General features: G+C 42.7%; 1 protein-coding gene across 4 annotated transcripts in view; it reads left to right on the forward strand.

Annotated features, from left to right (window-relative positions):
• Positions 1-23475, forward strand: part of atad2b (ATPase family AAA domain containing 2B) — a 299539-nt gene that overhangs the window by 105816 nt on the left and 170248 nt on the right. For all 4 annotated transcript variants that reach the window (XM_060917745.1, XM_060917747.1, XM_060917746.1 and 1 more), the window contains one exon: positions 4391-4576. In XM_060917745.1, coding sequence (XP_060773728.1) covers positions 4391-4576 — 186 coding nt within the window. The remainder of the gene's footprint in view (positions 1-4390; positions 4577-23475) is intronic.

A 23475-nucleotide genomic window follows, 5' to 3' on the forward strand; every position in this document is an offset into this window, starting at 1 on the left:
ACTTCAAAATAAAAGCAATGCACATTCAGTCCATGCATGAGGTAAAATTAGAAAAGACGTTTATTTTGTAATTTCTAATTAACCTTACGCGGGCCGGTCAGAATGAACCAAAGGCCCGGATGCGGCCCGCGGGCCGTAAAATGCCCAGGTCTGGTGTACAGTGTAGAAAAGTCAAAATAAAGAAAAACCTGTAAATGAGTAGGTGTCTCCAAAGTTTTGACTGATACGGTATAAAATAAAAACGGTACAATTTTAGTATTGTGGAACTCGTTTTATTACAATAATAAACACTAACTTTGAGGAGTAGCTTGCCTTGTTTCTTGTTACGAGTAAGGGAACTTTAACAAGTACACGGTGATTATCCTCTTCTCGAAAAGTTTCTGATGTTGCACGTTGTGTTTGCAGAGTCTTGAAAATTTCAGTAAGTTCCAGGGCTCTGAGCTGTGCTGTTCTGTCGTCGTGCACGTGCAGTCCGTCGTCCAAAATTCAGTTAAATCGTATCTCCTCCGTCAGTTCTCCGCGGATTTCTGCCCTGAAAATTTTGTTTGAAAGAACTCATCACTCTGTTTTGTCACTTTTTTTTTTTTTTTTACTAATGAGTTAGTAATTAGGCCAAATTTTCCAAGCCTTTCACTAGAATTTTATCTCTTCTCTCATTTCTCATCTGATTTTGATCGATGTTTTGGGTAGATCTTCCCTTGAAGAACAAAACTTGGTCATTTGTTTTGTTCATTATTATTATTTTTTTCTTGTTGTAAATGTATACAACTAGCCTGGCAAGCCAGACTAAATGTGAATATTTAGTCTGGCCTCGATCCGTAGACATTTCTGAAGGGTGTGGGAGGAACAACCCGCTGTCTTTCAAACTGTCTCTGTGCGTATAGGCCAACGCTCTGACCAATCAGCGCAACAGTGACTGTGACGTAGTCAGAGCGACAGAAAGCAGTGGGGGAGGCCTTGAAATAAATAATTTTTCAAAATGCGTATTAATTAATAAACGGGTTCTAGATATTAAGAAGTTTAGAGATAATGACCACAAGTTTGGAGTCTGTACCACATACTTAACATACACTTTTTTTTTTTTTCCAAGTGTTTTTCAAGGGTTTGCTTAAAGACCCACTGACAGTCATTTCGTATTAATTTTTAAACAAACAATATATGACTCCAAAGATAAATTCTGGTTTTAATTCTTGGTTTAACTGTCTGTTTTAAACATCAGAAGTAATTTTAAATTTCGCGCAGGGAGATTGACCTGGATATGAACCGGGCTCATTCAGAGATGCCGGAAGTGACGTCACATCAGTGTGTCGTTTTTGTTTACAAGTCACTATGTTGGTTCAGTTCTCACAAGTCTTGTGATATTGAGCTGTGGTTTTGTTGTGATTTCCTTGCGTGAAAAAGTTAAATGGCGTCTAACCGAAAAGGGATTATATGTGTGGCTTACGGGTGTTCTAACACCACGTCGGAAGGAGTGAAACTCCATTCCTTTCCTTGGAAAAAACACCCTGAAGTAGCAAAAGAGTGGGAAAGAAACGTTTCCAAAACAGGTGCGAACTGGAAGTCAACAAAATGGTCACGTCTCTGTTCAGCACATTTCGAGGAGCACTGTTTCACTTGGTCGTCCAGAACTCGAAGAACGTTTGATCCAACTTGTCCACTGGTGTTGGAGGAGTCAGCTATGCCGACGTTGTTTGACAGGCCCGGGCCGAATCAGTCTGTCAAAAGAGAAACAGATGACAGCAGACCCCCCCGAAGGGGCGGTCAAAAAGCGAAAGTCCGGTGGTGCCTTTGCCAAAAGAGAACGAGCCAGGGTACGTGGCTGTGTGTTGTTATTCAATACATGTATGTTGTTTAAAATTTGTTGTAATGTTACAAATGCGTCTTATACCATTGCATATTACTTATCAATAGGCCAAAGCAGCTAATACCAGTAATGTACAACAACTGAAAGGCCAATACCTTGTTTCATATATTTCAGGGATGCAAACAGCGCGCCTTTTGGCGGATGGCGCCTTTTTCACGGCTGAATCGCGCAGATCCGAATTTTTTTGGGGGGGGCGTTGGAGTGTCTGATTATAATTTCAAAGTAAATTCTGTATTAAAATTACTAAATAAGCAAATCCGTGACAGTCCACGAAACAGGAAGTATAAGGATGAAGAAAAAACAGTTTAAATCGGGAAGCTGCGCACATTTGCGCAGTCCTGCCGCTCAGGCTGCACAAATGTGCGCAGCTTCCCGATTTAAACTGTTTTTTCTTCATCCTTATACTTCCTGTTTCGTGGACTGTCACGGATTTGCTTATTTAGTAATTTTAATACAGAATTTACTTTGAAATTATAATCAGACACTCCAACGCCCCCCCCCAAAAAAATTCGGATCTGCGCGATTCAGCCGTGAAAAAGGCGCCATCCGCCAAAAGGCGCGCTGTTTGCATCCCTGAATTTAGTTAGGATAATATACATGATATATGTGTGGAGTGATAGATATAAGATGTCATCCGGCATGTTTTGAAAGTTTGTGAACCCTTTAGAGTTTTTGATATTTCTGCATAAATATGACCTAAACTTCTGGTAGCTACTGTATCTAACAGGAGCTTAGACATGATGTTTTTTGGAGTGGGACCAATAGTGTGACGTGACCAGGACCATATGTTTAAGACATTATGCTGTTTAAACAGAATCTTTAATAGACGTGAGGGCAGACAATCTCGATAGCTTCCCTGCTTCATGTTTTGTTTTCATGCAATCCAGAACGACATACACTGATGTGACGTCACTCGCCCTAGCGGCAAAAACGGGCAAATGGCTCATGGCGCTTATAGAAGCCGGGGCAAAAAACACAAAATCGGCTCTGAAATTCTTGATTTTCTACAAAGACGACCCTTTATTCAAGTTGAGTTTTGGATATTTTATTTCACAATACAGCAATAAAACAATAAATACACATATTACGTGGTGTAAAAAGTTGTCTCAGTGGGTCTTTAAACTGTTTTTGAGAGTTTTTATTTAGTGGTGTTTGGTGAAATAATTTCCCTTAAATTTAAAATAACGGGAAAATAAGAAACAATCAAAAGTAATGGTTCAAAGCTGTTTATTAATTCTTCGTACTGCACAAACTAGCCTCATCCTTTTGGCTACGAGCGGAGCCAGCTGGTAGATCAGACTTTTGCCATAGCCGGTCGGCAAAACAGCGAAAACGTCCTTCTTGAAAAGGAATGAGCGGAGAGCCTCTTCCTGCTCATGTTTCAACGAAAACTCCAAGTCTAATTCTTCTAAAACTGATTCCAAAGCGGAATCAAACGCGCGCTGTTCACTAGCCATAGCCATCTTTCCTGTTGCGCTTTCTCCAGCGTCGCGCAGCTTTGTCGTCACTCCTGCAAAAGCCCGCCCATAGAATCCAAACAAAAACCTTGCATTGTGATTGGCGGGCACGATTTGATGCCCGGGGTGTTTTTGTTTATATGGTGCGAGGCTAGACCCACTCGCTAGGCAAAAAATATTTTTGGCCGCTAGGCGGGTGGGTCAGTTTACTAGGCTAGTATACAACTTTTTATTTTCAGTTAAATCATATATCTCCTCCCTCAATTCTCAATGGATGTCAGTTCTGATTAGTTCTCTAAAAAAAAAAAAGTCATTCTGTACAAAACTTTAGTCGTTGTATTGTAAAATTTTTGCTAACGAACTGCTAACTAAGTCAGCTTCACAAATTTTCAGACTTCTCATGAGAACTTCTCTCGCAGTTCTGTTTTGGCTCGATCTTCCCTCAGAGGACAAAACTTGGTCATTTGTTGATTTTCTTGTTGTCAACAATTTGTTTACACCTTTTTGTTTATTTTCAGTTAAATCGTGTCTCCTCCACTCAGTTCTTGATGGGTTTCAATTTTGATTGTGTGATTTGAGAGGACTAGACCTTCTGCACAAAATTTGGTCATTGCATTGTCAATTTTTTTTTGCTTACAAATTAGTAATTAGGTCAACTTAACACATTTTCTTCTGACTAGATTTGTATCTGCTCTCTCATTTATTATGCAAATTCAGTTCTGATTGATATTTTGGGTCGATTTTCCTTTGGGGAACAAAACTTTTAGTCCTTTTGTTGATTTTTCCTGTTGTAAACAGTTTGTCGAGGAGGTTGGTCCTCTCTCACGTTGTCGCATTTCAGTTCTGTTTGATGGTTTGGTCGTCAGGGTTATTTTGATGGCAGGCCAGATGAGCCACTACGTCGTTGACGTTCTGGTTTTGAAATCAGTGCAGCTGTATTCTAAAAACCCTTACAATCCTGGTAGTGAAAACTTGCTAGGCTTGTAGTGTAAACCATAAATTTTGAATTTAGCATGTTCTGAGTTGTACTTTTTGTTACTGAAAGGTATGTATGCGTGTTTGACTCTAGGTGTTTCGGGAAGCACAGCGGAGTGTGCCAAGCGTAATCTACATGCCACACGTCAGCGACTGGTGGGAAGCCATAAGTGACACGGTGAAGAGTACGTTCCTGACACTGCTGCAGGATGTTCCCTCCTTCACCCCACTTCTCATCCTTGCTACAGCCGAGATCAGCCACCAGCAGCTCCCTGAAGAGGTGAGGACACCTCATTTTCTTTTGAACCTGCCTTGTTGCTCTTTTTATTGGATTACTGCTCTCATGTTCTTTTGCCAGGGTTTGATCCCCTGACATGTTTGATGACGTTATTAGAGAAGCTCTTTTGCAGACGTTGTCGAGGGTAGAAATAGACTTTACACAGAGCTTTGGACATGCTTTTCTAATCCCTGGTGTAGATGCGTGTTAAGATGGTATTACTCAATACATTTATAAGTAAATTAGCATGCTTTGTTCGAAATAATGGGTAGAACATTACAGTTAGGGGTCATGTGTGTTGCTTGGTCGAGAGGCAAGAGGAGACAGCTGCAGAGAAAACTATGGACATTAGATTTTCAGAAATAATTGATGAAGGAAATGCCACGACAAGTCCGTAGTCCATCTCTACTGTATAGATTCATCTTGGCAAACATCCATCCATCCATTATCTATATCACTTATCTTTCAGGGTTGCTGGTGAGGCTGGAGCCAATCCCAGCTGACTGTTCGAGGCTTAAAAAAAAAAAAAAATTATTTATTCTGGATGTTACAGAAAATTAGTCTTGCTTAGAGTATTGAAAGAATACTTACGTTTTCCATAGTGGTTGTGTTAACGTCAGGGGTGTGGGGTTTTTTTTTTGGTCGTCGTCAGTCCAGATGAATTCAGTTTGCAGGTTCTGTATGGATTTTTTAATTATTTTTTTATTTTTTATAAACATGTAGCCTAATTTCTCTTTGTTGCTCAAAATCCAAGCCAAATGTATACACGTTAGGGGCAGCATTTAGTGCTAGTGATTTATAACAAGCAGCACTCATCATCAGAAAGAAAAAAGAAAGATAGCACAACTTTACAGGGTTTCCTGCAGAAAATCAGTTAGTCAAGGTGGTGACCAGGGGGGAGGGGGCGTCGTCTGGGGGGCAGCGGCAGCGGCGACAGTCGAGCCGGGGGGGGGGTCCTGTTTAGGCGACGTTGGCGAGAAATCTGGATCACAGGGCCAACAACTTCTTTAAGGGCAACAGCCTTCTTTTATTTACTGAACTCTTTATAAATAAAACAGTTAAAGTGCAATAACAAGATAACAACATACAATCAAAGTGCAATAACAAACAATAACAAGATAACATACAATCACACAACATGTGCAAGTATTCTAGCGTGATACAACTTCACATAGTTGTCTGTAAACTCTGAAGGGGCACTGTTGAGTCTTGTTTGTGATTGGGATGTTGGTAGGTGTTTACAGGATCATAAGGGAAACATCTTATTTACTCTTTATAAATAAAGAAAGCAGTAACTAAGTGCAAGGTACAGCATACAATTGCACAACGTGCAAAAACACTTCTAGTCTGACACAACTTCAGATAGATGTGTTCTCAGGTAGATGTTCTGCCGGATAATTAGCCTCTTCCCGTTAAAAAAATAATAATGATGTTGGCGTAGCAATAGGTGATAGATGGCGCAGTAACATATTTAACCAGCAGATGCCGCTATTCGGCCTCATCGCGATGTGACTGTATTTTAAAGGCCAATTTATGCTGACAACGCAGTCCTCGCAGATGGCGTCTGTGTAGCCCCCCCCCCCCCCCTCGCAGACGCTCTGCGCGCACCTCCCAAAAATTGTGACCACCGCAGAAGCCTCGCAGACAGCGTCGCAGACAAGAGGGCTCTGATTGGTCCACTCTACATCCGCTGTACACGCACTTCCGCTTCCCTACTTTCCCGGTTTGGTTTGTTTTCATGATCGCCAGTTTTAAAAACACGAGCGAAGATAGAGCAGCACGAAGAGCGGTTGATCGAGGAAGTGAGGAAGTACGTACATCTATACGACTCCAGTTCTAGTCATTATATGTATCCAGAGGATAAACACTCCACTAACCACACCCACCAACTACTCCTAGCGATTTCGCGACTTCGCGCCCCCTTGCGTTGTGGCAGTGAATAACATCGCGCACGCCTATTACTCCCCGCTCAACGATAAATTACAACTGTCTGCGAAAAGCTATCTGCGAAAGCCTTGTCGCAAGAGCATGCAGAGGCCTAATTAATTGTCTATGCATGCGTGGATGCGGCAGATTTTTTTTTTTTCTTCTTTCCGGGGGGACGTAGTCAAGGTGGGGGGCAGTTGTTGTCAAGGCGGCCGCCCTAACTATAAAGCGCTGCGGGAAACCGTGCTTTATTCATCACACACTTGTGAAATTTCCTCTCTGCATTTAACCCATCTGAAGCAGTGAACACACACACACACCCAGAGCAGTGGGCAGCCATCCGAACAGTGCCTGGGGAGCAGTTAGGAGTTCGGTGCCTCGCTCAAGGGCCATATTAACCTAACCGCATGTCTTTGGACTGTGGGGGAAACCGGAGGAAACCCACGCAGACATGGGGAGAACATGCAAACTCCACACAGAAAGGCCCTCGCCGGCTGCTGGGTTCGAACCCAGAACCTTCTTGATGTGAGGCGACCGTGCTAACCACTACTGCCGCCCAATCAGCTCCGCTGAAAGAAGTATTCCCATCCTTTTAACTTTGCAGTTGTCTTGTAAATGTTGCTTGAGCATAGCTTTATCACAGAATGTAAATGCACAAAATGTAGATAAAGATTTTAAGAGAAATTGGCTTAAAATTTTTTTTAATCCCCCGCTGGCCGAAAGGAATAATTACACACAAAAATTTTGAATTTGACAATTTAATGAGTGTGTTTTTTCCTTCTGAAATCATCAACTCTCAAATTTTTGAAGGAATTTCATGAAACTTGGCAAAAGGCATTGTTATATGTCGGAAGGACGCATTTTGTTCAATTCGGTCGCGCTTTACCAGAGTTGTGGCCGTTGATTAACATCCTTGTACTTTCACAATTTCATGAAGGTGTGCTCGCCTTCTGACATCAACTCCTCTCATAATTTTTGGACGAATTTCTCGAAACTTTGCAAAAGGCCTTGTTATATGACGGTAATACGCATACTGTGATTTAATTTCGTTTGTGAAAATTTTACCAGAGTTTTGAGCCTTGACTTAAATAACTTTTGACAATTTCATGAGGGGGTACGTTCTTCTGAAATCAACTCCTCTCACAATTTGTGGACCATTTTCACCAATTTCACCAAACTTGGCAAAAGGCTTTGTTATACGACCGTTATACACGTACTGAAATTTGGTTTAATTTGGGCAAATTTTTACCAGAGTTATGCCCGTGATTATTAACAAACTTGTACTTTGGGAAGTTCATCAAGGTGTGCTTGCTTTCTGAACTCAACTTCCCTCGCAATTTTTATCCCCTGCTGGTTGAAAGGCCTGAAGGGGGATTATGTTGTGGCGATGTCCATCTGTCCCAGGAAGGGTACTCCCCTTCTGAAATCAACTTCCCTCACAATTTTTGGAGGAATGTCATGTAATTTGGCAAAAAGTTTTTATCCCCGTTGGCCGAAAGGCCCAAATGTCATGGCGATGTCTATCCATCTGTCGTAGGAAGGGTACTCACCTTCTGAAATCAACTCCTCTCTGAATTTTTGGAGGAATTTCACCAAACTCGACAGGATTCTTTGTTATATGTCGGTAATAGACATATTGCAATTTCGTTCAATTCAGTCGCATTTTACCAGAGTTCTGGCATAGTTGCCAGCTGGGGATATTGTGCTCTCAGAGCACTCTTGTTAGATGTATAGAGCACAAAATATTTTTTTTAACTTTCTGGTAATAGTGCAGTCAGATTATTTATTGCTTATTAGGCTGCATATAAAAAGGGATAATGTTAAACTTAAAATGTTGCTGTCACAGAACCCCTGAATGGTTTTGATGAAGTGCTTATTCTTTGCTGCTACAAAGTGCTCCATCACTTTCAGTCCCTTCGTTACGCTGCATGACTCTGGCAGCTAGAGTGCTCTTAACGGAGTAGGGAAAAAAAAATAAAAGTGCAAAACTATTACACTGAGACTATTGGTAATGCAGCCAAGTTTTGTACTTTCATCAGTGCTGGAACCAACGTGTTTAGAGCTACTTTTGAGTCAACTCCATCAGTCTTTTCAGATATTTGGTGAACAATCTCTTTGGGTTATTTTTGAAAAAAACAAACAAAAAAAACTGTGCTTATGAAACAAAGGATTCATCTTGTGTTGATTAAATAGAACAACAGACAGTTGCAAATCAGTAAAGATTGATGTATACTACTTTTAAGTTGGGCATCTGAGTGTGTGAAATACATAATTAAATTTCATTCCTCCCAGCCAGAATCCACCCCCACCCCGAAAAGCTGAATAGCATGTACCCAACTCCTACAGCAGAGGGGGACCTTGTACAATTCAAGGCAGATTTTCCGATGGAAAAGTGGACTAATAATCTACAAACCCGATTCCAAAAAAGTTGGGACAAAGTGCAAATTGTAAATAAAAACGGAATGCAATGATGTGGAGGTTTCAAAATTCCATATTTTATTCAGAATAGAACATAGATGACATATCAAATGTTTAAACTGAGAAAATGTATCATTTAAAGAGAAAAATGAGGTGATTTTAAATTTCATGACAACAACACATCTCAAAAAAGTTTGGACAAGGCCATGTTTACTACTGTGAGACATCCCCTTTTCTCTTTACAACAGTCTGTAAACGTCTGGGGACTGAGGAGACAAGTTGCTCAAGTTTAGGGATAGGAATGTTAACCCATTCTTGTCTAATGTAGGATTCTAGTTGCTCAACTGTCTTAGGTCTTTTTTGTCGTCTCTTCCGTTTTATGATGCGCCAAATGTTTTCTATGGGTGAAAGATCTGGACTGCAGGCTGGCCAGTTCAGTACCCGGACCCTTCTTCTACGCAGCCATGATGCTGTAATTGATGCAGTATGTGGTTTGGCATTGTCATGTTGGAAAATGCAAGGTGTTCCCTGAAAGAGACGTCGTCTGGATGGGAGCATACTGTATGTTGCTCTAGAACCTGGATATACCTTTCAGCATTGATGGTGTCTTTCCAGATGTGTAAGCTGCCCATGCCACACGCACTAATGCAACCCCATACCATCAGAGATGCAGGCTTCTGAACTGAGCGCTGATGATAACTTGGGTCGTCCTTCTCCTCTTTAGTCCGAATGACACGGCGTCCCTGATTTCCATAAAGAACTTCAAATTTTGATTCGTCTGACCACAGAACAGTTTTCCACTTTGCCATAGTCCATTTTAAATGAGCCTTGGCCCAGAGAAGACGTCTGCGCTTCTGGATCATGTTTAGATACGGCTTCTTCTTTGAACTATAGAGTTTTAGCTGGCAACGGCGGATGGCACGGTGAATTGTGTTCACAGATAATGTTCTCTGGAAATATTCCTGAACCTATTTTGTGATTTCCAATACAGAAGCATGCCTGTATGTGATGCAGTGCCATCTAAGGGCCCGAAGATCACGGGCACCCAGTATGGTTTTCCGGCCTTGACCCTTACGCACAGAGATTCTTCCAGATTCTCTGAATCTTTTGATGATATTATGCACTGTAGATGATGATATGTTCAAACTCTTTGCAATTTTACACTGTCGAACTCTTTTCTGATATTGCTCCACTATTTGTCGGTGCAGAATTAGGGGGATTGGTGATCCTCTTCCCATCTTTACTTCTGAGAACCGCTGCCACTCCAAGATGCTCTTTTTATACCCAGTCATGTTAATGACCTATTGCCAATTGACCTAATGAGCTGCAATTTGGTCCTCCAGCTGTTCCTTTTTTGTACCTTTAACTTTTCCAGCCTCTTATTGCCCCTGTCCCAACCTTTTTGAGATGTGTTGCTGTCATGAAATTTCAAATGAGCCATTATTTGGCATGAAATTTCAAAATGTCTCACTTTCGACATTTGATATGTTGTCTATGTTCTATTGTGAATACAATATCAGTTTTTGAGATTTGTAAATTATTGCGTTCCGTTTTTATTTACAATTTCTACTTTGTCCCTTTTTTTTTTGGAATCGGGGTTGTACATTCTGCTTCCATATACGTGCTTCAGTCAATACATGAATCTTTCAAGGTTTTGTTTAGTTATACAGTAGGTTAATTTTATATTTGAAATGATGGGCTTAGTCTTTAAAATGTATTTTGCTTAATCAAACTTTAAAACGTCCAGCTGTTGCTGGGTTTCACGTGACGTCACATCCGCCTCATTAGTTATTCAAAACTTTAGCTGGTGGTCTACCAAAGCTCAGCTGACAAAGCGTTTGTACAGAGAAGGTACATTGCTCGCATGAAAAATGCCTTACGCTTGCGTTGTTTTCGGTCGTTCGAATCGATCAAACCGTGAAACTGATAAAAGTTTCTTTAGGGTTCCCTGTGAACTAATAAAAAAGGCTGAACAAACGCAGGATTTCACAAAAAGACGTTGAGAAAGGTGGCTTTTGAACCTCAAACTGAAATCAAAGACACCTGAGTCAAAGCATGCTCGAGTTTGCAGTGATCACTTGGTGAAAGGTTTGTATTTCCCTCTCAGCTCTGTCCTTAGTGTTTTCCAAGTACTTTTTTTGCTACGTGTCGTTATTTTACGGTACTTTTTTTTAGTCACGAAGCGCTAAAGTCCCCAGCTGTTTCTTTGTTTACTCCTCACAAAGTCCATATGCATGAAGGTCACGACAAAATTCTTCCCCAGCCGTACAGTTACAATGCGCCGTGATCACTTCTCCGTCTTGTTTAACTAAGATCCAGGTCTTTAAAGGGGTTTCTGATGATCTTTGTGAATGATTGATTTAGCTGAGAGATAAGAGCCAACACAAGTGAGAATCAAGCCAACTGTTGTTTGTTTACACTTCAACTTGCAGCGCTTCGTTGTAAAGACGCGAACAAAAAGCTTAATACAAAAAATGCTTACCCGGGCAAAAACAATCCAGGATTCATTCAGCAGCGATTTGATCCCGAGGTCCTTTACCCAGCCATGTATAAAAAAGTTGTAAGCCTCCGTACTCTTCCACACTTTCATCTGTTTTGCGGTGTAGAAGGACGTCTGCAACACCAGATAGTTCGAGATGTCGGGGAACTCGACTGAAGAAGAAGAAACCTTTATTTGCCACATGCACACTTCAAGCACAGTGAAATTCATCCTCTGCATTTAACCCATCTGAAGCAGTGAACACATGCGCGCGCACACACACCCAGAGCAGTGGGCAGCCACACACAGCGCCCGGGGAGCAGTCAGGGGTTCGGTACCTTGCTCAAGGGCACCTCAGCCCAAGGCCGCCTCACATTAACCTAACTGCATGTCTTTGGACTGTGGGGGAAACCGGAGCACCCGGAGGAAACCCACGCAGACACGGGGAGAACATGCAAACTCCACACAGAAAGGCCCTCGCCGGCCGCTGGGTTGGAACCCGGAACCTTCTTGCTGTGAGGCGACAGTGCTAACCACTACACCACCGTGAAGGGTAGTTTTCGAGATCGTATGACAAATCCTTCTTTCCCAGACTGTAGGGGTCGATTCCATTGCACATAGCAATCTTCTGAATCTATCTAAAGCGAGCAGTGGCTTCTAGATTACGAGCGTACTCTGATAACGTATCGCTAGTTGTTTGCGCTACAGCAGCCGTTTAGACCACCAGCTATTTCACTTCCAGTAAAACCGCTAAGAAAAGTCACGTGACTGAAACCCAGCAATACCAATCTTCTCTGAACCCTGATGTGTGTTAGTTTCGCCCAAAGTTTTTTCTCTTGCTTACTACTTCTCATTCTTCTCCTCATACATCGATGCACTTCCAGGACACCATTTCTTCTCACTTCTTTTTGTCGTCTTTGATTTTTGTCTTTTTCAGTCTGCTTTACTCTTCATATCCGTCATCTCTGTTCTTCCACCAAGGACATCAGACAATGCAGTCAACTCGCTGTTTTGTAGGATACACAGGAGAGGGGTGCATGCTGAACGTTCATGACAGCAAAGACGTAGCTTCCCTGATTACGCCAGTGGGGAACTGCTGTGGCAGGGATGCACGCTTTTTTTTAAAACCTCACAGACAGCCTTTAAGATGCCTGAGAAGCCCATACTGCCAGCCCAGGCTGCCTAGTGTTTTTTGCTGGGGGTTGTGATTGGCTGGTAGCGAAGCTCTTGATCAAAGCCCGTTAAAGGAAACCATGCCCATCAGGAGAGCGCAGTGATGCTACTCAAGAACAGACTGCTAATTTTATTGACAGAAGCCACTTGTGCTTTCTCTACAAGGCACATTCATTAAAACCTGCTTTACTTCCCAAAGGAGACAATGGTTTTAGGAGATAGATCACTTTGTGGGCTCTCTGTAACCTAGCACTCTGTCGATACTGTTATAGCCTCTAATGCTTTGATCAGACTACCACTTTAACTCCCTCAGAAACTACTGGAACAGACCATTCCCCCCCCCCCCCCCCCCCCCCCCCCCCCCCTTTGCCATGACAAATTCAAAGCAGTCTTTCAGCCTCTGATTATAACTCTTCGTTGATAAGTTGGCCATTTATGCTGAAATCTATATTGGCGTAACTTAATATCTGGTCTGACAGCATTTTTCCTTACAGATCAATGTAATTTTATTTGGGGTGGGTGATTTGCCAAAAATGCACTTAAATAAATCTGGATGTAGCTCTATATATTTAAAAAAAAAAGCTAAAGGTAACTGAGACAACATGAAGTACAAGTCCTGAGAGGATGAACTGGACTCAACTGGGGATCCCTTCCAAGTGAAGCAGGAGAAATGAAATATTTACTTGATGCACAGTTTGTACATATAGGATTACTAACAGTACATCAGGAAAGCCAATGATTTAAAAAAAGGTAAACGTAATGTAATTTATCACAGTATTGACTTGACTGCCATATTGCCTAACCCTAGTATTTATCACCTAAATTTGAACAGAAAAAAAAAAAGCATAACCTTCCATAACAACTGCTCTGTTTCTTTGTCCAATTGAGGATGTGCAGTCACATGACCCGTCCGTGTTTACTCCGCCTACTCCGCCATATTGGACGGATTCAGGATTGTTTACCTTGCGCGAGTGTAATGGATCCAGGGAGTAATCCCCCAAGAAAATTTGGAAAATACCCCATCTACATCGCGCGATTACTTGTCTAAGTTTGTTCAGCATCTTGAAGGTGATGTGAGGCAGCGTTACATGGAAAAGTGTTCCAGGTTGGGGATTGCAGATCCGTACAACTTGCCGCAATCCTTGTTCAGGGAAATTCGGAGCTGCGGTGCCGGCGATTTGCCCGATCTGGCCTACCACGACATTTACAATTTTCTCGTTAATCGTGAATCGTGTTAAGGCCAATTTATGCTGACAACCCAGTCCTCGCAGATAGCGTCGCAGACAGTGTCTGCGTAGCCCCCCCACCTTCGCAGACGCTCTTCGCGCACCTCCCAAAAATTGTGACCACCGCAGAAGCCTCGCAGACAGCATCGCAGACAAGAGGGCTCTGATTGGTCCACTCTACATCCGCTGTACACGCACTTCCGCTTCCCTACTTTCCCGGTTTGGTTTGTTTTCACGACCGCCATTTTTAAAAACACGAGCGAAGATGGAGCAGCACGAAGAGCGGTTGATTGAGGAAGTACGTACATCTATACAACTCCAGTTCTAGTCATTATAAGTAACCGGAGGATAAACACTCCACTAACCACACCCACCAACTACTCCTAGCAACTTCGCGCCCCCTTGCGTTGTGGCGGTGAATAACATCGCGCACGCCTATTACTCCCCGCTCAACGATAAATTACAACTGTCTGCGAAAAGCTATCTGCGAAAGCCTTGTCGCAAGAGCATGCAGAGGCCTTTACACTGGCAAAGCCCTCAAAGCTTACAAGAGCCTGGAAGCTTATAAATATTTTGTTGCGGGATGGGTATCCCAACTATACCTCTGGAAGGTTCCGAAGAAGGAAGTCTACTTGATAACCTCACGGGTAAGTGGCATTAAGACGTTTATCATAAAGAGACTATGCAGGACGTTTTATCGCTTATTTAGTAATTTTAATACAGAATTTACTCTGATGAAATTATTCAGACACTCCAACGCCCCCCTAAAAAAATAAATCTGCACGTGAAAAAGGCAGCATCCGCCGTTTGCATCCCTGTTTAAACTCGTAGGTTAACCGACTTTAACCGGCTAATGAGGCTCGGTGGTCGGTCAAGATTTTTTTTAGTTTTCGCCATCCCTACTATGGATTGGCCTTTCAAAGGCATATATGAGCCAAAAAGATAAAACATTGTCATAGACTAGGCCAGGGTAGTAGGGCTAGGCATAGCCATTTTAAACGTTAGAGACTGTCTAGTTTCTAAGTATGCAGTTATCATTCAATCCGAAAATCAACTTAACAGATGTACTAGGAGTATTGAATTAGAAGATTACACCTACCTGATATGAAGTGTTCACTACAAATTCGGCTGGTAGAACTGGGGTACCAGTTTTTTCTTCGCACAGCGGACACCCATTTTGCGCGTCTCTCCTCGTCTGCGGGGAATCTATAAAATGACACCCCCTCCTTTTGGCCCTGTCTATTGGTACAACCAAATGCTGAACAAGATATAGCCATTCTCGAAAGATCTACTCCCACACACTTGATAATTAGAACGGGTTCGTCTAAGTTCTACACGCGACCTTGCCGTCCAAAATGGCGGATAAACAAATATCACGTGACCTCGTGACGTCACGTGCACACACTCTATGGAGCACTTGCATGTGACGTCACAGCCGATCCAGATTGTGACAGACGCCATCTTGTCGGTCAAACGCCATATTTCCGCCTTCTACTTCTACTTCTGGTTCTACTTCTACTTTTACTTCTACCTTTTATTTTGGAAAACCCTACTATATACGATTCTACGACAACGGCTGCGGCTACAAGCTCTCCCTACCTGTGCACGTTTTTTATGTTTTTTGTGTGTATTTTTGCGTGTTGTTCGTCTGTACCGGACTTCAATATCCACTACAACCGTATGGACTTACTGGACATTGGTTTCCAGCAGAAAATGACGGTTTGTAGCGATTTCCATCGCATGCACAACATTCCGGACGAGAAAAAAAAAAAAAATTTCAGACGAGATAGCGAGACCAGCGGGGTCTCTGTGGATTGCTATCGGAAGCAAAGCGAAGGAGGCGGCGCCGGGAGCGGAAGCAAAAGCAAGGCTGCAGGCAGAGCCGGCCTGTTGACTAAGCTCAGAAAACAGTTACTCAAATCTCCACTGCTAAGCCTCTACCTCTCCAACGCCAGATCCATGTAAACAAGACGGACGATTTGGAATTACGGCTGGAATTAGCTTATTCTATTCTATAATCGGCTGGTCAGTGCTATACTCAATACTTAAGTGACTTACCCATCCAGTGAGGATTCTTGTTTACAAGATGCCACATCTGAGTCACTGACAAATCCTGAATTTCTGTAAAGATAACTGTCCAGAGATTTCTAGGCACGCAGTGCTTCACCACTGAACAGCGAGGGAAAGTTAATGAGGTAATTATACACGTCCGGGTATTCCGCTGGCAGTTCAAAATCCGGTTGTGAAAACTCCGTCCGGAAAGCCATAAGGGTCACAAATCTGTAGATCGTTTATTTTAGACATATATCTAGTTATCTGTTCATTAGAAAAATGAGCCGTGTAGTCCGTCGGTTGAAATTGATCCATTCTGTACACGAGTGCAGCAGTATTCAGCGGTGTTTTTGACCGACAAGATGGCGGTTGTGTACTTTCCGGTCACGTGACTGCAAGATCTCTATACACCCTTTTACATGAGCACTGTGTTGGCCAAGAACTGTGTAGTGCAGAAATATTGGATTTGAAAAGCTCTTTCAAAGCATCTTCAATGGAGTTGCACTTGCCTCAGATTGCCTCACCTTGGTAGATAGCCCTCTCTTGATCTGGGTGAGGGTCCATGCACCCCCTTGTACACTTGAGCACGGCATAACATCCACACACAAGCAGGAAGGATTGTGTGTGTGGATTTGCAAGGAGGTTTTCAGTCCGTGATGGTCCAGTTTAGGTATTGCCTCAATAGGGGAATCTTAACAGGTGCTGGAGCTGTTAAAGTGGATGGTGAGCTTTTAGATTTTTAAGAGCTCTATTAGTGCTTAGAGCACAAGGATTGCCACAGGTTCAGCTGGCAACAGTTTGCAGGTTCACTTAGCTTTTGGTATATTCAGCATGATAGTTGTGCTCTCTGCAGCGATGCACCTCAGGGGTGAGTACTCATTCTGCCTGAGATAGGAATAATAAAAACCTCTGCTCTGTCAGCCATTCCTGCTTGCTGTGTTGGAGAGCAGAACCAGGTGCCAGTCATATGCTTTATGGTTACATCTGTGGTAAAAGTAGATGGCAACAGTGCAATCAGGATGTATGCTCATGGAGAATTTTTTTTTAGGAACACTACAAATACTGGGTCGGGCCTCCATTGGTTCTCAAATCTTCATTGCTTGGATTCCACAAGATGATGGACACACTCCTTTGAGATTCTCGTCCATCGTGCGGTTCTTGGAGATTTTTTTAGGCGCACGTTCATGCTGCGAATCTCCTGTGGTGGTCTGTATTCAGATCTGGTGACTGGGAAGTCCACTGAAGACCACTGAACTCATTGTCATGTTCATGAAATCAGTTGAGGTGGGGTTTACATTAGACCATATCAGCAGATCATCAGATTAACGTTTTTAAAACGATTAACATGCACACAGCAACACCAATACACGGATACGCTCGGCTCCGCAGGCATCCTGCGCTCCAAATCACTCCGCCCTGAACAGCGAGTGCCCTCTGGAGGGTGCGCACTCCGGCCCTGCGCAGCTCACAGAGCGCGCGAGTGAAGCGCACGAGCAGTGATTCGGGACTGAGCCGCTGTGTGCGCGCTCTCAGTGCATATCGGGCATGCGCGTCACTTACCACTTGCAAGTGGAAGGATGGCAAGCCTAAAGACAATCATAACTACACAATGGGCAGTATTTGCATCAGTATTTGCAGTATTTTCATACTTTTATACTCTTTAATGAAAGGTGATACAAGGCGGAAGTCCGCGCCATTTTTCAGCAGTCGCGTCACATGACCAACGCCAGCGAATCAGGAAGGTGGATGTCACAGTGACGTTGTCCAATGACGACGCCAGCTAGAGCTCAGCACAGCGTATCCGCGTATTCTCAATGTTTACACAGCACCGGAGCTGACACGATCTAGATTGAATACGTGGACGCTGGCGGATTCCCGTTTCCCGGCGGTTCCAGGCGTTTTAATGTAAACGGACAGTGCATCCGCGAAGAAAACGAGACAGATACGGTCTAATGTAAACTTGGCCTGAGATGACTCTACTTCGTGACGTGATGCTTTATCATGAGAGGTGTGACGATTCAGTGTTTTCACGGTTCGATTCAAATCACGATTCACTTTTTTTTTTTTTTTGGTCCTCTAGTTTATAACCGATGCAAATCATTGTCAATATTCTGTTAACTGTCAGTCTATAAATGTAGAGCTATAAGACACAAGTAGTGTTGCCTTGGAGTCTGAATAAAGACAAGTCGCTTCATTGACTTTGAATGTAATTATGAACGTATCACAGTTCAGTCATTTTTGGCACATTCATTTTCAAACCGCAGAACACTAACGGGAAAAAAAAAAGCAATGAAAACTTCATGACTTTTTTGTCTCAGTCTTTTAAAACACAAAAATACAGTCGCTTGTGTTAAAGTGAATACCACCTCTTGAGACGCAACATTCATTGTCCAGAGAGTACACAAGGCATGGAGATTGTAAGAAATGCCGTCAAACTGGGCTTTTAAAAGTCGGTGGCTTCAGGAATTCCGAGTCGTCCACAGTGTTGTTCACAAAGCAACGCATGATCTCGCGAGATTGCTATCGCAACCACAGACATGGCTGCGTCCGCGTGCAGCTCCGGATACCGAATTGAAATTTTAATATCAAAAATATGCCATTTGTCGAAATTTCGACATCTAGGATGAAATTGGGTATTGTTCGTGAATCATGATTCATTACATTTTAATCAATTTTTGAATCGCAGATCGAAATGGATCGATAGATCAGGGATTGATTAATCGTCACACCTCTATCATGCTGGAAGTAAGCCGTTAGAAGATGGTAAATTGTGGCCTTGAATGGATGCACATGGTCAGCAACAATACTCAGACAGGCCATGTTATTCAAGCATCGATTGATTTGGTATTAACAGGCCCAAAGTGTACCAAGAAAACATTCCTTACGCGATTACACCACCTCCGCCAGCCTGAACTGTTGACGCAGTGCAGGTTTGGTCCATGGATTCATGCTGTTGGGACCAAATCTGTGTGCCTCAGAAGAAATGGAGATTCCTCAGACCAGATCACGTTTTTCCAATCTTCAACAATCTAGTTTTTGTGGCTCACTGCAGCCTCAGCTTTCTGTTTTGGGCGGACGCAAGTATAACCCGACCTGGCCTTCTGCTGTTGTAGATCTGCCTCGAGGTTTGGTTTACGTTCTGAGATGCTTTTCTGCTCACCATTAGTGTACAGAGTGGTTATCTGAGCCACTGTAGCTTGAAACAGTCTGGCCGTTCTTTGCTGAGCTCTCAACAATGCATTTACATACAGCGTAAATGAGTACACCCCCTTCGAAAAGGAACATTTTAAACAATATCTCAGTAAACACAATTTCTAAAATGTTGACAAGACAAAGTTTAATATAACCATCTGTTTAACTTATAATGTGAAAGTAAGGTTAATAATATAACTTGGATTACACATTTTTTCAGTTTTTCTCAAATTAGGGTGGTGCAAAAATGAGTACACCCCACAACAAAAACTACTACATCTAGTACTTTTGTATGGCCTCCATAATTTTAACGACAGCACCAAGTCTTCTAGGCATGGAATGAACAAGTTGGCGACATTTTGCAACATCAATCTTTTTCCATTCTTCAACAATGACCTCTTTTAGTGACTGGATGCTGGATGGAGAGTGATGCTCAACTTGTCTCTTCAGAATTCCCCATAGGTGTTCGATTGGGTTCAGAGCAGGAGACGTACTTGGCCACTGAATCATTTTCACCCTGTTCTTCTTCAGAAATCCAACAGTGGCCTTAGATGTGTGTTTAGTCATGTCGGAAAAGTGCACGACGACCAAGGGCACGGAGTGATGGTAGCATCTTCTCTTTCAGTATAGAGCAATACATCTGTGAATTCATGATGCCATCAATGAAATGCAGCTCCCCAACACCAGCAGCACTCATGCAGCCCCACATAAGGACACTGCCACCACCATGTTTCACTGTAGGCACCATGCATTTTTCTTTGTATTCCTCACCTTTGCGACGCCATACAGTTTTGAAGCCATCAGTTCCAAAAACATTGATCTTGGTCTCATCACTCCAGAGTATAGAGTCCCAGTAGTCTTCATCTTTGTCAGCATGGGCCCTGGCAAACTCTAGGCGGGCTTTTTTGCGCCTGGGCTTTAGGAGAGGCTTCTTTCGTGGACGGCATCCATGCATACCATTCCTCTGCAGTGTACGCCATATTGTTTCACGGGAAATAGTCACCCCAGTTTGGCTTTCTACTTCTTTAGATGACTGCAGTCAACTTGCACGCTGATTTTCTTCAACCCTTTTCATCAGAAGACGCTCCTGTCGAGGTGTTAACTTCCGTGGACGACCTGGACGTCTCTGTGAGATGGTTGCAGTTCCATCTTTGTTAAATTTTTGTACCACTTTTGCTACAGTATTCTGACCGATAAGCTTTGCTGATCTTCTTGTAGCCTTCACCTTTGTAGTGTAAAGAAATGATTTTCTTTGGGGAATTCTGAAGAGACAAGTTGAGCATCACTCTCCATCCATCATCCGGTCACTAAAAGAGGTCATTGTTGAAGAATGGAAAAAGATTGATGTTGCAAAATGTCGCCAACTTGTTCATTCCACGCCTAGAAGACTTGTTGCTGTCATTAAAAATCATGGAGGCCTTACAAAGTACTAGATGTAGTAGTTTTTGTTGTGGGGTGTACTCATTTTTGCACCACCCTAATTTGAGTAAAACTGAAAAAATATGTAATCTAAGTTATATTATCAACCTTACTTTCCGGTTATAAGTTAAACAGATGTTATATTAAACTTCGTCTTGTCAACATTTTGGAAATTGTGTTCGTTAAGATATTGTTTAAAATGTTACTTTTCGAAGGGGGTGTACTCATTTACGCTCAGCACTGTATACAGAACAGTTGCTCACTGGAAGGGTGGTTTTTTTTATTTATTTATTTATTTACTTGAAATTTATACTTATTAAAACTATTGAAGATTCTGAATAATTGTCTCCAAAGATGTTGCACATATGCAGTAACCCCTTATGGCCCTTTTCCACTACCCTTTTTCAGCTCACTTCAGCTCGCTTCAGCTCACTTCAGCCCGACACGGCTCGCGTTTCGACTACCAAAAACCAGCACGACTCAGCTCGTTTCAGCCCTGCTTAGCCCCTAAAACTCACACCGTTTTGGAGTGGGGCTGAAGCGAGCCAAACCGTGCCGAGTGAGGCTAGGGGTGTGAGGAGACACTCCCCTGTGCACTGATTGGTGAGGAGGAGTGTCCTCACATGCCCACACACGCCCCACGAGCACGCTGGGATCTGTAAACACCGTAAACCCGGAAGAAGGAGAATTACGAATTACGAGAATTTCTGAAGCCTTATGCGCCTCGCCTCATCTATACGCTCTTGCCAGTATCTGTTGGCGTTGTCGGTGACAACAAGCCACAGCACCAAGACCAGCAACACTAACGACTCCATGCCCTCCATGTTTATTGTTTACTATTCGGGTCGTGAGACTACCGCTTAAAAGCTCACTGATGTCACTGTTTGCGCTGCTTAACGACATCACGTGACGTCCACCCACTTTCGCTAACTCCACCCAATGTGTCCACCCACTTCCAGCCAGCACGGTTCAGCGCGGTTGTAGTCGAAATGCAACTCCAACAGCCCCGCTCAGCCCAACTCAGCTCGACTCAGCACGGCACGGCTCAGCCCGACTCAGCCGCGTTTGTAGTGGAAAAGCGGCATTATTCTGTTTTCTTGGGATTTGCAGCTGTCAGACTGTTTTGCGATTTTGGAAATTTTGATTCCTTCAGTGCTTCTTGAAGTTTAATCCCTTTTTCAATATTTTGTGGAGAGTGGGCTCAGATTGGAGAAAACCTGTACGAGACCGATGCCTGTGTAAGTCCTGTCCCTCAGTAAAAAGAGCCAGTCCCATCATTGGTCAAGATGTTAACAGAAAATGCTTGGCCTGTGCACGCACACACATACAGTTCTTCACCGAGTTTGTAATGAAGAAACAATAGGTTTCCAATCCAATTCTCTGAAACCAGTGAAGAGAGGGGTAACTTGACATGAGATTGAGCATAGGCCTGGGGTGGAGAGACAAAATCTATTACATAAAGCCTCTCGTTCTTAGTAGCCTGACTTATACCTGAATGGCTGATGCCATTAGTCAGGTCAGTAAGCAGGGATGGGTAGCAGGTGAAGTGAAATTGCAAGACTGAACCTATTTCTATGAATTCCAACATGTAAAATCGATCAACTTGCAAGGCTTTGTTGTTTGTCATTAGAAGTTAATGTTTTCTGAGAAACCATTCCGACAGTGCAAGGTCTTCTTGGGTGTTGGATGTACATGTCTGGCCAGATTTGAAACGGCTTCTTGTTCAGTTTCTGGTACATCTGTGTCTCCACATAGTCTGCCAAGTCTACAGACTTTTCTTGAAGGATTTTGATAATTATCTTTTCCGTGTTCCTGTGTCTGCATGGGCTGACAGAATGCAGTACAGAACATGCTCCATCAGCAGAAACCAGATATAGTTTTGGGGCACTGGGCAAATTATGGTCATTCCCCCCACTAGGGAATGTACAAAAAAAAAAAAACAATGCCACTCATTCATTCTGCAGGAATAATAGCGGGGCTTGGCAATATGATGATGATTATGATGACGACAGCACTGCAATACATTTTGACACAATCTTGTGTACTTTAACTGTCGAACTGGTTGGATATCTAAAGCCCAATTTAAAATCTTGTTGAATGCAATGCCAATTACCTGCCCATGTTAAATTTTATTTATATTAGAATAGATAGAACTTTATTGATCCCTTTGGGATCAAATTTTTACATAAAAAATAGATTTTGACTTAGTTTCTGAGAGCACTGTTAGTTTCTGGAGCATATATCCAAAACTGTTCATGAGAGTGGTGCTTGAAAGGTTGTGAAACCTTTAGAATTTTCTGTATTTCTGCATTAATATGACCTAAAACAACAACAGATTTTCACACAAGTCCTAAAAGTAGATAAAGAGAACACAGTTAAACAAATGAGACAAAACTATTATACTTGGTCATTTGTTTATTGAGAGAAATGATCCAATATTACATATCTGTGAGTGGCAAAAGTATAGGAACACCTGACTCTAATTTGAAGGTGAAATTAGAGTCAGGTGTTTTCAATCAATGGGATGACAATCAGGTGTGAGTGGGCACCCTGTTTTATTTAAAGAACAGGGATCTATCAAAGTCTGATCTTCACAACACACGTTTGTGGAAGTGTATCATGGCGCGAACAAAGGAGATTTCTGAGGACCTCAGAAAAAGCGTTGTTGATGCTCATCAGGCTGGAAAAGGTTACAAAACCATCTCTAAAGAGTTTGGACTCCACCAATCCACAGTCAGACAGATTGTGTACAAATGGAGGAAATTCAAGACCATTGTTACCCTCCCCAGGAGTGGTCGACCAACAAAGATCACTCCAAGAGCAAGGCATGTAATAGTCTGTGAGGTCACAAAGGACCCCAGGGTAACTTCTAAGCAACTGAAGGCCTCTCTCACATTGGTTAATGTTCATGAGTCCACCATCAGGAGAACACTGAACAACAATGGTGTGTATGGCAGGGTTTCAAGGAGAAAGCCACTGCTCTCCAAAAAGAACATTGCTGCTCGTCTGCAGTTTGC

This window comes from Neoarius graeffei, chromosome 3 (assembly GCF_027579695.1).
Source record: "Neoarius graeffei isolate fNeoGra1 chromosome 3, fNeoGra1.pri, whole genome shotgun sequence".
Lineage (NCBI taxonomy): Eukaryota > Metazoa > Chordata > Actinopteri > Siluriformes > Ariidae > Neoarius > Neoarius graeffei.